This window comes from Bombus pascuorum, chromosome 9, assembly GCF_905332965.1.
Source record: "Bombus pascuorum chromosome 9, iyBomPasc1.1, whole genome shotgun sequence".
Taxonomy (NCBI): Eukaryota; Metazoa; Arthropoda; class Insecta; order Hymenoptera; family Apidae; genus Bombus; species Bombus pascuorum.
Window position 1 is genome coordinate 8,956,275 of NC_083496.1, and position 14,575 is coordinate 8,970,849.

The 14,575-nt window shown below is 33.1% G+C and overlaps 1 protein-coding gene and 1 long non-coding RNA gene across 6 annotated transcripts in view; one reads left to right on the forward strand and one right to left on the reverse strand.

Moving 5' to 3' along the window:
- Positions 1-10,207, reverse strand: part of LOC132910417 (uncharacterized) — an 86,092-nt gene extending 75,885 nt beyond the window's left edge. The window contains exon 1 of the long non-coding RNA XR_009658770.1: positions 10,066-10,207. This is a non-coding gene — a long non-coding RNA (uncharacterized LOC132910417). The remainder of the gene's footprint in view (positions 1-10,065) is intronic.
- Positions 2,452-14,575, forward strand: part of LOC132910408 (uncharacterized) — a 76,163-nt gene continuing 64,039 nt past the window's right edge. For 2 of the 5 annotated variants that reach the window (XM_060966088.1, XM_060966090.1), the window contains exons 1-2: positions 10,346-10,474; positions 10,664-11,074. Coding sequence is in view for 1 of the 5 variants with exons in the window: in XM_060966086.1 (XP_060822069.1) it covers positions 2,663-2,753 (91 nt within the window). In the remaining 4 variants the exon portion in view is untranslated. Of the gene's footprint in view, positions 2,754-10,345; positions 10,475-10,663; positions 11,075-14,575 lie in introns of those variants that run through there. The other 3 variants (XM_060966089.1, XM_060966086.1, XM_060966087.1) reach the window with 3 other exon arrangements.

The following is a 14,575-nucleotide window of genomic DNA, read 5'->3' on the forward strand; positions in this document are numbered from 1 at the left end:
TGGAATAGGTATATGGCAACCATCAGAAATAATTTAAATGATATTTCATTATAGTGAAGATGTTTATATTGAAAATTATCAGTTAGAATTTGTTAGAAATATGTGAATTTCAACAATGCGTTCTTTTGTGTATATGTATATATTTAAAAATATTTTTATAAAATATAAAGTAACTCGATGCATTTCCTTATATATCTTAATATATCCGAATTTCTATAAGAAATGTAGAATTGATAATTAAATTCGTATGCTGTATTAAAATAGATGAATTAATGAATATTAATTATATACCTATTTTCTAGCATTCTAATAACCTTTAAATCATATTCCATCAGATAACAGACAATTGCGTAACACGGATATTAATTAGAGCTATGTTATAGTTCGATGCTACTGTAAGTTCAGGCCGGGTCTATTTGTCAAAGTAGCCAAAAAAGGAACGGATTTATCTCTTTTTCGGCTGCTGGCACGCTCGACCTGATCTCGAAACAACGGAATATACATGACGTTGATGCACGATCACGAAAGTGACCCGGGAATGCTGAGCGTTATGAGTTAGACTGGAGCACTCGTATCCGTGCGTTAGGCAATATAAAACGTATAGCACTCGGGAGGATCGTCGAGCCTTTCGAAACACACGAACGAATTATGTTCAACAAGCAAGGATAATAATCTCAGGCGCAATAATGTTCCATCTTGCGAACGACCGACAAGGTGCAACGGACAATGATTCAAACAACTTCAAGACTGTTCTTCTGCCGTAATTGTCGAATGTACTCCAGCGCGCGAGAAAAGTAAGAATCCAGGGGAATCTTGTATCATAAAAAGTGACACGCTGATTTTCAATGGCTTCTCGTATAAGTAGGCTAATAATAAGTTCCTGCTTGTTAAGAAAAACGCTGACAAATTAAGGTCGTGCGTGTTTGTTTCACATATAACACGGATTAAACGTTTTAAGACCTTAAAGACTATATAACGAGACGGCGTTTCTCTGAGGGAATAAAAAGATTCGACGAAGCACCAAGTCTGTGGTTTTCTTAACATCACATCATTCATCTATTTCGTTACTACCAAATTACTGAAACAGATCTGTTGCTTTAATTATTCTTCTTGCAAAGTATAAAGATGGGTTTATATTTATATATATAAAGTAATTAATATACAATATATATTAATAGTTCATTAATTATATAATATGCAAATGAGTAATTATATCATTAGTTATAAAAAATAATCTACGAATTTAATTACTTTATACTTCAAGAAACGTATAAAAGAACCTTTAACATCAACGAAGCAGTTACATGTACATTTGATGTTTCCTCGATTTAAGGAAGAATTTATTTCATCAAAAATTCCATAAATCTTGCTACTGTTACTATCAACTATATTAGTTCCTGTGCATGTATATACAAAGTGGCGCGAACTATCTCTCAATAGAAACCGACTGTTACCGATTGGTACTCGGAAACGACAATATCGAAGATCGATTTCTCGTTTAAATAGATAATTTTGCCTCCTAACTAGCGTCGACGATCTAGCTAACGATATCACGAAAGCAAACGTGGAATGTTCGATCAAATCCTGAATCTTGTAACTTTAACCATAATTCATGTCCAGGCGAACTTAACGATCGATCAATGTGGCGGAGGTAGCACGATTGTTAGTATCTACGTATCCAGTAAAGCGATGATAAGTCGCATGAGCAGAGCGGGTATGTCAAACTGGTATAAACTGTTAAGAGAACGGAACAACGAAACCGCCTCTATTGAACTGTCAGACGCTTCGTTTGCATGCTTTCTGTTATTTTTCCTGCACCATGTTTGCTAGTGTCTTATCAGTGAATCGTGGTGGTTTGTAACAGAGTTAGATATATCTGATTAGAAACATATACATACACATGCGTGGTTTTTCAGAAGTACTAAAAAAGTTTTTACAATATGACCCAATATTCGAATATGTGTTCATTTACTGCCAGAGGAGGTGATACGATGATATATTCCAGTTATATTTAACTTTAATAAAATAATAGTTAATTGACTAATATTTTTTTTTAAATGTGTATTTTTCTATTTAATATAGATGATAGTAAATGAAGATAATTCAATACCAACATAAATGTAATGACACCAAATAGATATGTGAAACTTTAGAAAAATAATTAATCATTACTGAAATTTTATTCATAAAAAATTATTTTGCCTCCTTTAAAATAAATTCTGTGTAATCTACTAGTGAATGATAGTTTCTTATCTATCCTGTGTTTATTCACTTATCACGTTGCCTGAAAATTTCGTGCACAGCCAAACTAATACATTTTACGATAATAATTCTTCCACTATATACTACACTCCTGACGTATCAAAGAGTCGTGTAGAATCCCCCCTTCCAGAAGAAGTGCTTTCCTGCGCACCTATAAAACCAGTGAAAGCGCCTGCCGACCCTCCAGACTATCGCACAGTACGACAGCGGCAGGAGCTCTGCCGGCTACCGTCACGGCAGACTTAGATTGTCAATTAACGATCTTTCACAATAAATCGGAAGTTTCATCAACGAAACTGAGAACATTCGGTTACGTGCCACTCACCGTTTCTCGTGTTTCGGTATCTTTAACACGCTCCCCAATTATTTGTGATTAGAGCGGCTTAGGTCAGGAGTGACAATGAAGATGATAGTTGCCAAAATTCTGATCGTCGTATCTTTGACTGGGACACAGGTGCTAGGATACCCTCCGCAAGGAAGACTCAGACCAGGTACGTGAACGAATTTCTTCTGCGATATTACATGCAAATTGTTTAGTTTATTAATTTTTTGTGCGTATAAATTAATGTCTGGTAGTTTTAATTTCATATGAATTAAATATGTTAGGAGTGTTGTATTTGAAGGCAATGAAGTTGAGTTAAAAGTTTCCTAACAACAAGTATGTGTTTTTGTGAAGAGATGAAGTAAAGTGGTTTTTTATAAGACACTTTCACGTGTAGATTTTCGTAAGAAATTATTTATAAACGATACGACGTTTTAAAAGTATGTGCAGTAATTTTTAATACATGCATATAGTGAACGCTGTGTAGCTTCTCTGAATTGCCGCCTAAAATTGCTACTTATTGGTCACGAGACTGTGTGCAAGCGCTAACTTCAATAATTTATTTCACATTTATGAATAAGAATAAAAAGAACTGTGCTCATAAAGCATGGCAAGATATTTCTCGCAATCTGACAAGTTAATTTCACCTCTCTAACAAACTTCATTCATAGATTCTTATGGAAAAATTTCATAAGAACACATACTTATTATGCGTATATTTTAAATTATTTTAACTCTGCAAATAAAAATGCATTTTTTCCTTCATTTTATAACATTGTATCTACGCATACACATATATATTGACTATACTATTGCAAATAAAAATACATTCATCTCATATATTATCTTTCACCATAAATTTTATCTCAACGTGTAAACTTAACTGTAATAATATATTTATCTTGGCTCGCTTGGCTTGCCTCAACACTAATAGATACCAGCTAAATGAAGAACAATGAAAGTAAGAATATCTTGTAACTAAAATAACATAAATAGTATATATACCTGTACATACAAGAAATAATTTATTGTACGTTGCTTCGTGTCAGAAAATCTGATCTAGTGCACACAGGCTGGTAGGCAAATCCTGTAAAGTTTACTACCTCTAATCGTTGCAATTAACTATCCAAGAGCGTTAATCTTCGCTGCTTTTCTTCTTTCTCTTTCCCTCTCATTTCTTTTCTCTCGTGTTCGCCTTTATTCCAGACAATTACAGCCCTACCCTTTTCCCATTCTTCGTTTCTCTTTCGCTCTCATGAAAGTAGAACACTTCCTTCTACAGATGCTAATCACGATAATCTCGTACAGTGAGCAGTCTCCACGATACGTGACAGCATTCAAAATTGTTACAGTAAAATTTCCTTACAGGCATCACCTTTCCCTTCTTTGCCCTCTACCATTTTATTTTTTTATACCAAACCTTGAACTCGCGTGCGCAGTTTCTTGGAACGAAGCTAGAAATGTCCGTTGTTTTCTGACTATAGCACCTTATACGTAGAAATATCTTACTTGTATCATTTCTGTTTATAGAAAAATATTATTCATCCAATCTTATCAAATTTATATTCAAATATTGTTTTCCATATATTTTGTTCAAATATTATGTAAATTAGTAATTAATTTAATGTAATCGTAATAGTAATAGAGTAATCAATTTTATTCATTGTAACTAGATATTATTCTATTTTATTATGAATAAAATTATGGAAATTTAGAATTTTTTAGATATTAAATAGTTGTTTTATTCTTAACGTGCAAATAAGATATTTAAATACCAACGAGTGACCGTGTCACGGTTTAATACAGCAATGTCGTATCCTTTAATGAAGTGTTAAAACTTTCTGTGCTCAGAAAATGTCAAAAGCATATATAAATTATATTTACGCGTATTTATGTTGCCATAAACGGATGATCATATTTTATTGAGAATCCTCGTTGCTAATAGTGTCAGATTTCCATGATATTTAGGAAGGTTTAAATCTCGGCAATGTGCTTTTAATTGGCCTCGTAACCATGAGACGAAGGTTAAATATCCTTATGAGAATGTTTAGTTTATTATTCCTTAATAGGAGCCGTATATCGATTTGCTCATCAGTATTCTTCGATTTCCCCTGTATAGGAACGTCAATTAATTGGTAGTAATTGCAATTTTGCTCTTCAATATTCTTCGATCTTCTTCGTACAGGAAGGTAAATTAATTAGCGGTAATTGCAATTTTGCAGATTCTCTTCTATATGCATAATAAAATGTTTATTCTTGTTGTTTCTGTTTCTTGCAATATCAGTCTACTGATAATGTTATTGGAGATCTTCTCGCAGAATTGCTTTCTATTTATTATTTCTTTGGAATATTTTTTATATAATTATATAGAATATTAAATGTAGGTACATTTATTGAAAAAAAAAACAAATATCATTAATATACCTATAAGGAGGTTCAAAATTGCATTTTTCACAAACAAATATTGATTTTAAAATCTATTTTATTATCTAATATTAATTCGAGAATCTATCAAACACTTTTTATTTCTCCTAATAAGCAGAACAAGCCTTTAAAAGCTTAGGCCCTTTCTTGATACACCCTATGTATCGCAATTTCATTGTTTTCAACGGTGTTATTTTCACCAGACAGTGTGACATTACGTAACATCTTTATATGAAACACAGGAACTTTCTTAAGACTTATGAAACTTATTTTAAGTTAACATGCAATTATGCATGACTTTCCACATCGAAACAAAACCTCCTCGTTAATCGTACTTCAGAAAAAGTTGGTATTTTTTATACAGTATCTCTTAACATCATAAAACAGACTAATGTATTCAACTTGTAGAACGTTCTATAGACTAAGACAAACGTTCGTATGTTGGATTTCCGGCTTCCTGCTTATCCTACACGTTTAATCTATCGAGAGCCTCCTTTAAGCTGACTGATAAGTCTCGCGTGTTCAGTTTAATACTGACTAGGAAATCATTGTGCGAGCCGAGGAGTTGTGCATTGTCCGTGAACAAGTTCCGTTGCCAGCTTCAAATAGCTAGGTACCACGATAACGATATAATTTATAGATACGAATAGGCAAAGACTGGCAAATATATCTTTTTCGAGAAAAGTTCGATTTAACAGCAAAGGTGCTGAGATTTATAAATTAACGTATAATAGATGGAAACCATACGAAGAGATTAGAGGAAAGAGACATAAGTCATATTTTTCGTTTTCCATGTGAGAGTAATTTTAAAATTCATTACACTAGTCAATCACATATTATCAAAACTGTGTTCTTATCAAATCTTTTTGTAAGGTTCTCTTCTGAAAAATATTTACATTAACAATATTAATTTCAAAAGTATTGGTTATTATATTTTAAATATTATATATTCCATTAATTTTCATAAAATTTTATGAATTTTTTATCTATTGCTAAAAGGCTTGGTTCTTTTTGTGAATTGAATAGGTTGTTCCTCTTTTAATCTATGTTATATTAAAGTATACCTTTCTGACTATTAAATGACATGAAAGTCAGGAAATCAGCAAAATCGTACTTGTCATGTGTTTCTCCTATTTAAAACTATTTTACGAACATTCTACATCTATTTGCATCTATTATAAGCTCAGTAACGGGCGTCGATGGAGAAACTGCATTACGATGATGTGAACGTGGAGAAACGAAGGATAATAAGAATAAGAATGACCCCATAAGCACGTTGATGTTGCGATCACGTGCGGCACATGATACCACGTGCTGGTGCACGTGCTGACTCTATAACCAATGAACGGGAAAGAGAACTACGAAGAAAGAAAGAGAACCGTGTTTGTACACCTTTCCTCGTACGGGTTAATACCATCGAAGGAAAAGTGTGACCGAGTCTCGTGCACACGTCAGCCACTCGGCTCGATTCACGCGACCGGCTGTTCTGTCAATTAACCGCAGCGTCGTCTTCGCGACTTTTGTACAGCACAGTGTGGTACGAGGCTATCATCAAACTCGTTTCCGATCGAGGGTCAAAGACGTGTATTTCTAGAAAAATACTTTCGAATAGTAATGTTGAAAATCATCTGAGAGACATTGATGGAATACGTTGTCACATAGTAAATTTTTAAATTCTATGAAATTCTGTCTCTAACTTGTATATATATAATTATTGTATAATTTAACTTGTATATATGCAGAGAATTTATTTATATTATCTTTGAATAGAATAGTGATGGATTCTGTTTATAGGAATATATTTAATATCTTTCATTAAATCTTGCAACACCTTTTACTAAGTATCGAACACGTTTTTATAAATAAACTGCTTTGTTGCCAGAAGATAATAGAAAATCTTTCTCCGGGAATATTGTAATGAATTTCATGTAGAAACAAAATATAAAGAATATATAAAGGTATATAATAAGCGTTATATAATATATAATACGTAAATACCGAAATATAAAGAACATTCAAGTTATTCAGTATTTTAAATAATAATTTTAAATGAAGTATCAACAGTAGCTACTATTGTATAACATGAGCCAATTAACTTCTGTATGAATTTACCGCCTGTTTATAGATACGTATAATACTTCAAAGCTGTTTTCGCGTAAAACTAATTACATTCACGAAATATCAGTAAAACTTCTTTTCAAGTTTCGAGTACCTGTGTTTTGTAAACGTGTGATTGATTTGCAATCAATTACATACAAGGAACTGAATTAATGTGTCAAAGTGCATGTAACAACGCGTCGATCCAGTAAATTATTAGTGAAATCAAGCTACATAATTAATGCACGGAAGTGAATTTACCGTATACGAGCCTTCAGCACGCTGGGTATGCAAATTTGCCATTATATACTATCTCTCACATACGACAGCTATAGTTCGCCAAGGTTATTAGCGTAGTAAGATACAGCGAGATTATCTCTAATTACTAATTCGTATATTATAATTCGTAATTTCGGGTAATTTAAAAGAACTGCCAATTATTTGTCATTTAATCGACAAAAGAAGACTCAAATATCTTTTTTATGTATTATATTAATTTCAGCCGATAAGGCAAAATAGGAATATTGTTTTCTTAAGATGCCTTGATCTTAAAACATTACATATCCAAATGAGTCAGATACTGATTTTTACTAAACAGCGTTTCCATATGAATCAAATGAATCAACTTCTGTTTTTTATTCAAACAGTATTTGCACTATAACAAAGCTATAAAATTGCAACTTTCCTTTATATAGCACGAAGAATCAATTTATCTCTAACATCTGTTTATGTAGAATTTCATCAAATACCATTGACGGATTAATTGGAAGTACGAGTTTTTAAATACAAAACCATTAAAACGGCAGCAGAACGAGGTTGTAGAAGGTGCATATCGTTAATTTCGCTACTGACACTCGCACTCGCTTATTAGATTTTACTTACTCATACCGAGAGGATATATCCATCCAGAAGTTTTGCAATTTACTTTTAATCTTTATTGAGCTGATACAGAAAGTTGAATGAGAAAGCAGCGGTATCCATGGCTAACGTTTACTTTCCAAAGCTGATCAAACGGTCATTTGCTGAAGTCATTTTATACTTGGATCTTGGACTAGAACGTAAGTCACCCACGTATTTAGGTCGAGCGAGATACGTCCGATGTATAGGATTGCAAATTTTTAAAGATCTATGCTGTCTGCTAGTGATGGACTCAAGTATGTACATCGCAAGTATAATAGATTCGAACGTCGGCCGACTATATTCGAATCTTCTCTAACGATTTTGAAAAAGAAAAGCAGTAGGTATTCAAATAAACTCGAATCTAAACACGACAAATTTGAGCCCACTATGACTACTCTGTGAAATAAGAATATTCCGAAACAGAATTCGAAAGTGGACGACGAAGTTCTAAACTTTATAAGGAAGTTTCATTTTCATTAAAAATAATCTTTCTCGGTTATCAAATAGTCAATTTTGATGCGACTCGAATTCATAATCACGTATATTGAGGTTGATCCCGTCGTTAGTGTCTACGGTTAATTACGCGTGTACTTTTTTCGAGGCAGCAATACCTGTAGCAATCTGAGAGACTGTCGTAAGAACGCTATTCTTCCTGCTCGTGTTTTCGTGGTTTGAACATGATCTCGTACTCGAGGGATTTTTCGAATGCACGGCAATGCTAGAGAAATCTTAGCGACTTCTAGAAATGTAACGATTTAAACATCAACTTTCTATACTATAGCAAATATACGACATATGTATCTGGTAGATTCGCAGAAAAAAGGACAAGTATGGTTTATTGTATCGAATGCCAGAACGAGACCCCAAAGGACTATGCGAATCGAATTCATTCGAGCAATCAACATCGTTAAGCAGTCGATATATTTTTACCGTGATTTATCGAGACTATAGTGGGGGTTAAACGTTAGGTTTGTCCCACCAGTTTACTAATATACTTTTTACTTTTCGCAAGTATGACACATTCTTTCTTGCCAATTATTAGGTCGGAATTGGCCCACTGTCGTTTATATTGCCGCGAGGTAACTCTGTTTCTTCTTTCTTCCCATTTTCGCTTGAGAAACTACCCTAAAGAACTTATTCTTAATTCCACGGTGGAAAGAAATCGTGGACATTGCGGAAGTTTGACTTTCTTGATTGGATTGCATCATTCGAGGTGACATTATGTATCGTTTTAAAGAAAATGATGAGAATTGGTAAAGTCCACACGTAGTAGTTTCCTTTCATGAACGATGCACAATATTGCTTTCGATTCTTATTATATAAACAAATTCTATGGTTCATTTATTAGAACTAGGAAATGTATTTTTCATAGTTTAGGAATTTAATATCGATGAGTTTACGAATTTGTATGGAATCCAAGCAGTGGTTACGTAAATTTAAATTGCAGTATAAAGGATGCGTGAATCATGGTGGATTTGGTATAATTTATGTTACATCGATGACCGCGAACTTTCTTTTTATTCGTAACTTTAACTTCAATTTACTTTCAAACTTTTCTAAAACGGACTTACAAACAAGTAACAGGAAAATTGATATTATATTGTACGAACTCTATTATGTTCGTGTTAATTAGAAGGTATATTATAGACGTTTCATGATATGAATTTTAGCTAGCGTACTTTTAATTCAACAATATTTTCTAATATAACGATATTTCTGGAACGGTGTTCTCTAATCTAAAACATTTTTATAAAATTTGCTATATTTGTATAGATAATACTATGCAAGCCTAAAGGTGCTTTTGAATGTTATTCGATAAAAGAACGCCGTTTACCAATCATTGCGTAACCACAATATCACAAATTCTCATTAATGATTTTTGTCGTTGCTATATCGGTTCGTTCCTTCCATCGTAAACAATACGTATATTACGTATATTGCGTCGAAATCAAAACACGTTATCAAAATATACGCAATATGTTTTCCGCAGTATCGTTCGTTTCCCGCCATATTCTATTCTATTCAGATCATAACGATAATCGAAACAGAGACTTACATACCATAATTTCGATTGTTCCACTGCATTCTCCTTAATTCCATCGCACGTTGGTACTGGCAATTAAAGAATACCTCGTCACCAAAAATTTACACTTTACACTTTTTAATCCGAAACCATTCACTGAATAAGTAATACCGAATAAATACAATGTTTTTGTCGCGAACAGAATCGAGCCGCACAAAACGTAAACATATCGAAATCGAGATGCCATTTCATACTGACGATAGTTATACTTGAGCGACGCAGATGGCGTGTCGCGACGAACATCCTCATACATACACTATAGTTTCACTGGTACTTCAAGGTGATCGCGTAGTTTACACAGTCGAGCGAAACGTTCGAAGTGAAATGATTAGAAAATTCGTTAAGGAAAAACGCAACATATTACAAGAAGTTATTTCGGCCATCGAGTAAGTAGATTTGCATTTAAAATATATCACCACGCCTATTGAACGACGATATTCCAGTCGAACATAGCCTAACCCTTTCTTTACACACGGCGCGCGGTATCCATTTCGTATTATCGCATATCTAAACGTACGCTTATACTACGATAAGTAAACTATTTTTCTACGATGTTTTCACGCACTTCATCACAGGAAGAAACTCGAAAGAATACATTCATGAGTCGATATCGCGTTCCAGCTCGAATATGTTCGATTCGAGCCATCGATCTGTATCGACCAGGTACGTTTGTCAACGTACAAATTCGTCTTGATGAGCAGACAAAGTTTGTGAGCAAGTTTATTTGGTAATTTTTCTGCAAAGATTCGGAACGCTGTAAGATATAATTTCTCCAGTATTACGTTATAATGAATTTATCTTTGCACGATAATAATCTATCTGGTGTGTTTACAGAGAGTGCAATCGTGCACATACGCGTTTTATTGGCAATGGATTTGTTTCTTTCCATTGTACGATATTCGTTCCATTAATAGAGTGAAACACAAATACAGGCTTTCTCGAACAATTGAAATTTCAAGACCAGTGTGCAACAATCTAGCAACCAGGTAAATAATTAAATTGGTCAATTAAATGTTAAACGATTGAAGGAAGGAAGGGGAAATAGTGAAATAAGTAATTGTAATATTTAATTGAGGTATACAATATTACTTATACCTTAAACAGATCAAAATACTATAACCAATGCGTAAAAAGGAAGATACGTACATCTATTATTCAAAGACTGCATTATATGTTATATTTATAAAAAAAAAAAAAAAACGAAATTGTGGAAAAATATATCTTCTTGCCATTCATCTTTCTCCTTTAACATATGTATATATACAAGCAAGAAACTATTTGGATGGAATTATTTAAAGGATATTACTTGTTGCAACCGCATGAATATCCCTATATGTTAAAACTGAGTTATTAGTGCTTTATAATTCTCTCATGACCGCACCTCGCAGGTTAAACACTGGATGCCCGTTTTTGTGAAAAATTCTCACTTCTCACGCATTTCCTTCATCGTTTACGTCTTCATTGGTTACCCCCTTTCTATATTTCTCTATCTAACCTTTCTAAAGTAATACATACTATTAAGCAACCCTTTCTAAACTAATACTAATGTACTTTCTTATTTTTCTTAATCTTAAACCAACAGTATATTGCATTTAACTAAAATTAAACTAGACATACTACGTTAGTAACATTCTTTCCCATTACTGTTGTTGCATAACATAATTGCAAACAACATCAATTTATCACTATCATTTGACTGTTTATTTAATAAAAATTCATAACACTTGCATAACATTATTAATTTCACCAAAGAAACAACAATGCTAATCTCGAGTTCAGACCAATTCTCTAAAAATTTGTCTGATTTTAAATATTCGTTATATTTAATGTTAATGCAATAAAATTTAATATAACTTGTATTAACATTAAAACTACAGACTCATAACACATATCTGAATATATTTATACATAAAATATTCAGATTAAAATGGTATAATGAAAATAATTAGCTATATATAATCATATTTATATCTCAATAAAAGTCAATATTTTAACTTTGTCTAAAACACCTGCGTTCATCAGCCTGCATTCATGTCAGCTATCGTTCATAACTAACAAAAAAAGAAAAGATCAATGTTTCAGTAGCTGTAGTGTTAAAGAAATATACCTTAATTACACGAAAGGTTAAGGCATTGCAACGGATGTTATTAATCCGATTGACAAGTGGCGCGAGCTTGGACAGACCTGATTTCTGTTCTCCAGCTATAAAAGTGTCGATACCGTTGCTCCTTTATGCAGAATTCACGTGCACGAGAGCGTGGCAGTCGGTGCACTGTCCGATGCACGTGACGCGAAACACATTGCGCCGGGCATAGTCACGTGCACCAGCCAAGCACATTCTGTCTCTCTAAGGCAAGGGAACGTATAGATTTGCTGTCGCGTTCGTCGTGAACACGATGAAATATACATGAATCATACGAGACGTTCGTACTTGCGTCGTTTTTGGTCAAAAGACTCCGATACCTTTGTCTGGAATGGTCCGAAACTGACCATAGAAAAAGTTCAAAGAATACCGGCGAAAAAAAATATTCTTGTAACTTACATATGTGTACGTAAGGAATTGAACATAATAAGAAAGTTAAAAATAGTGTCTTAAAATGTTTAATATCACCTATAGTAATTTGTTAAGTTATACGATGTAAATTTAAAAATTATGATTTTCCAATATTTGAAGGAAAGACATTTTTTCAACTACAGAAATGAAACCTATGTAGAGATTTATTTCGCTTATAAAATATCATAGACATAGTTTATAGAACATCTTTAAAACATCTACCAAATTTGATTAATTAGATTGTCTCTGTATAATTTTTTATTAGGAGAAAACCTGTATAATAGCGCAAGATACAAAATTCATCGACGTCAGTATCTACAAGTTAAGCAAGCACGTGCTGCTTAATCATTTTTCAAGTGCACAGAGAGCTATGCACTTACGTACTGCATACATATAGTCGAATAGGTAAAGTTGAAAGCCAGCTTATTTCGCATAAGTCAATGTCATATCTTGTAGCAAACAATAATGACGCTATTAAAGTGTCTTTTTTTTCTCATCTATATATCTATATAGCTTAGAGAAATAAATATGTTGATCACGCATATGCAGTTATACGAAAATTCTTGCACGTCTCGCTTGCAAACACGTATATTTTCATATATACCTAGTATTCGCATGATCAGGATTCTGAAATGATTAATATTGTCCGGTTTTCTAGGTCGACCTTAGTCTAAGCCTACATAAGTAATTACACTTATTGGCCACTTATAAGTTGCACGACACTTGACTCCTTGTTGGTCGGAATGCGGTCCTACTTTGCCGCCTTGAATTTAACGTTCTGTTAAAGACCGACTATTGGTTCATAAGTAACAGGTGCTGACACCCGCGTTTAAGACGGACCGAGTTAATATTCTAGTTTCTTACATCCAGCTAAATGGTGTCACATTGCAATCTTAGTGATTATTGGAATCCATTTAAGAGGAAATAATTAAAAATGATTTCACTTGAATAAAACGAACGATACCATAAACGTGACTAGCATTAAATTTATTGGCCATACCACTATGAAATCTTTTTATGGAGATCCAAATTGCTCTGATAAAAGAAAAAATTCTCTGCTACGTCACGCAATTAAAATTGAATTATTAAGAGATATATTGGTAGAACGTAGATAGAGTAAATAAGTACATATATCGATATAAAAACTTTGAGAGACTGCTTGGAGGTCCATTACAAGGAAAAAGAGTGACACGAGCATAAATCAGATTCTTCGTACTTATATAGGTAGTTAAAGGATTTTAAAGTTTTACTACTATCGTAAAACTATAAACTTAATAAATGGTAAGAAATTAAGAGGAGACAGGAGAATATGAGATATCATTTACTTCCAACTTATTGTCAGTTTTGTAATAAGTACTCATGATGTGCCCTTTCGGTTGAAAGACAGCGAAATAAACTCACAGCAGTAGATATTAAATTTTCTATTTCAACTACCTGAATATTAACAGTAGGCTGTATATTTGCGTGGCTTTTATTCAAAATTTCTTAAATAACCTTTCAAAGTTTTTTATACCGGTTTTGAAACGCGCTATTATACTTTCGGAATAAAATACAGGCCATATTAGGTATTTAACATATTAAAAATAGAATTAAATATTATTATTAGATATAATTACATATTAATTAGATCTCTAATGACCTTATCACTTCAGATAATATTTATTTTTCTTCAGAAACTATACATCCAATCATTATAAAGCAATTCGAACTATACAAGCGTTGTTCATTTCCAATGAGCGCATGAATTTTGCTGCACGCAAATAGATATGCGGGTGAAACCGTAAAGTTTCGTAACATTGGCAAATATCAAATGCTAAGTAAAATAGAAACACGCGATCGAAAGGACGCAGAGGGACGTCGATTGACGAGTTTCGTTACAACGTTGTCCATTCTTGGCGACGAGAATGTGCCACTTGATAGTGTAAAAAAAAGG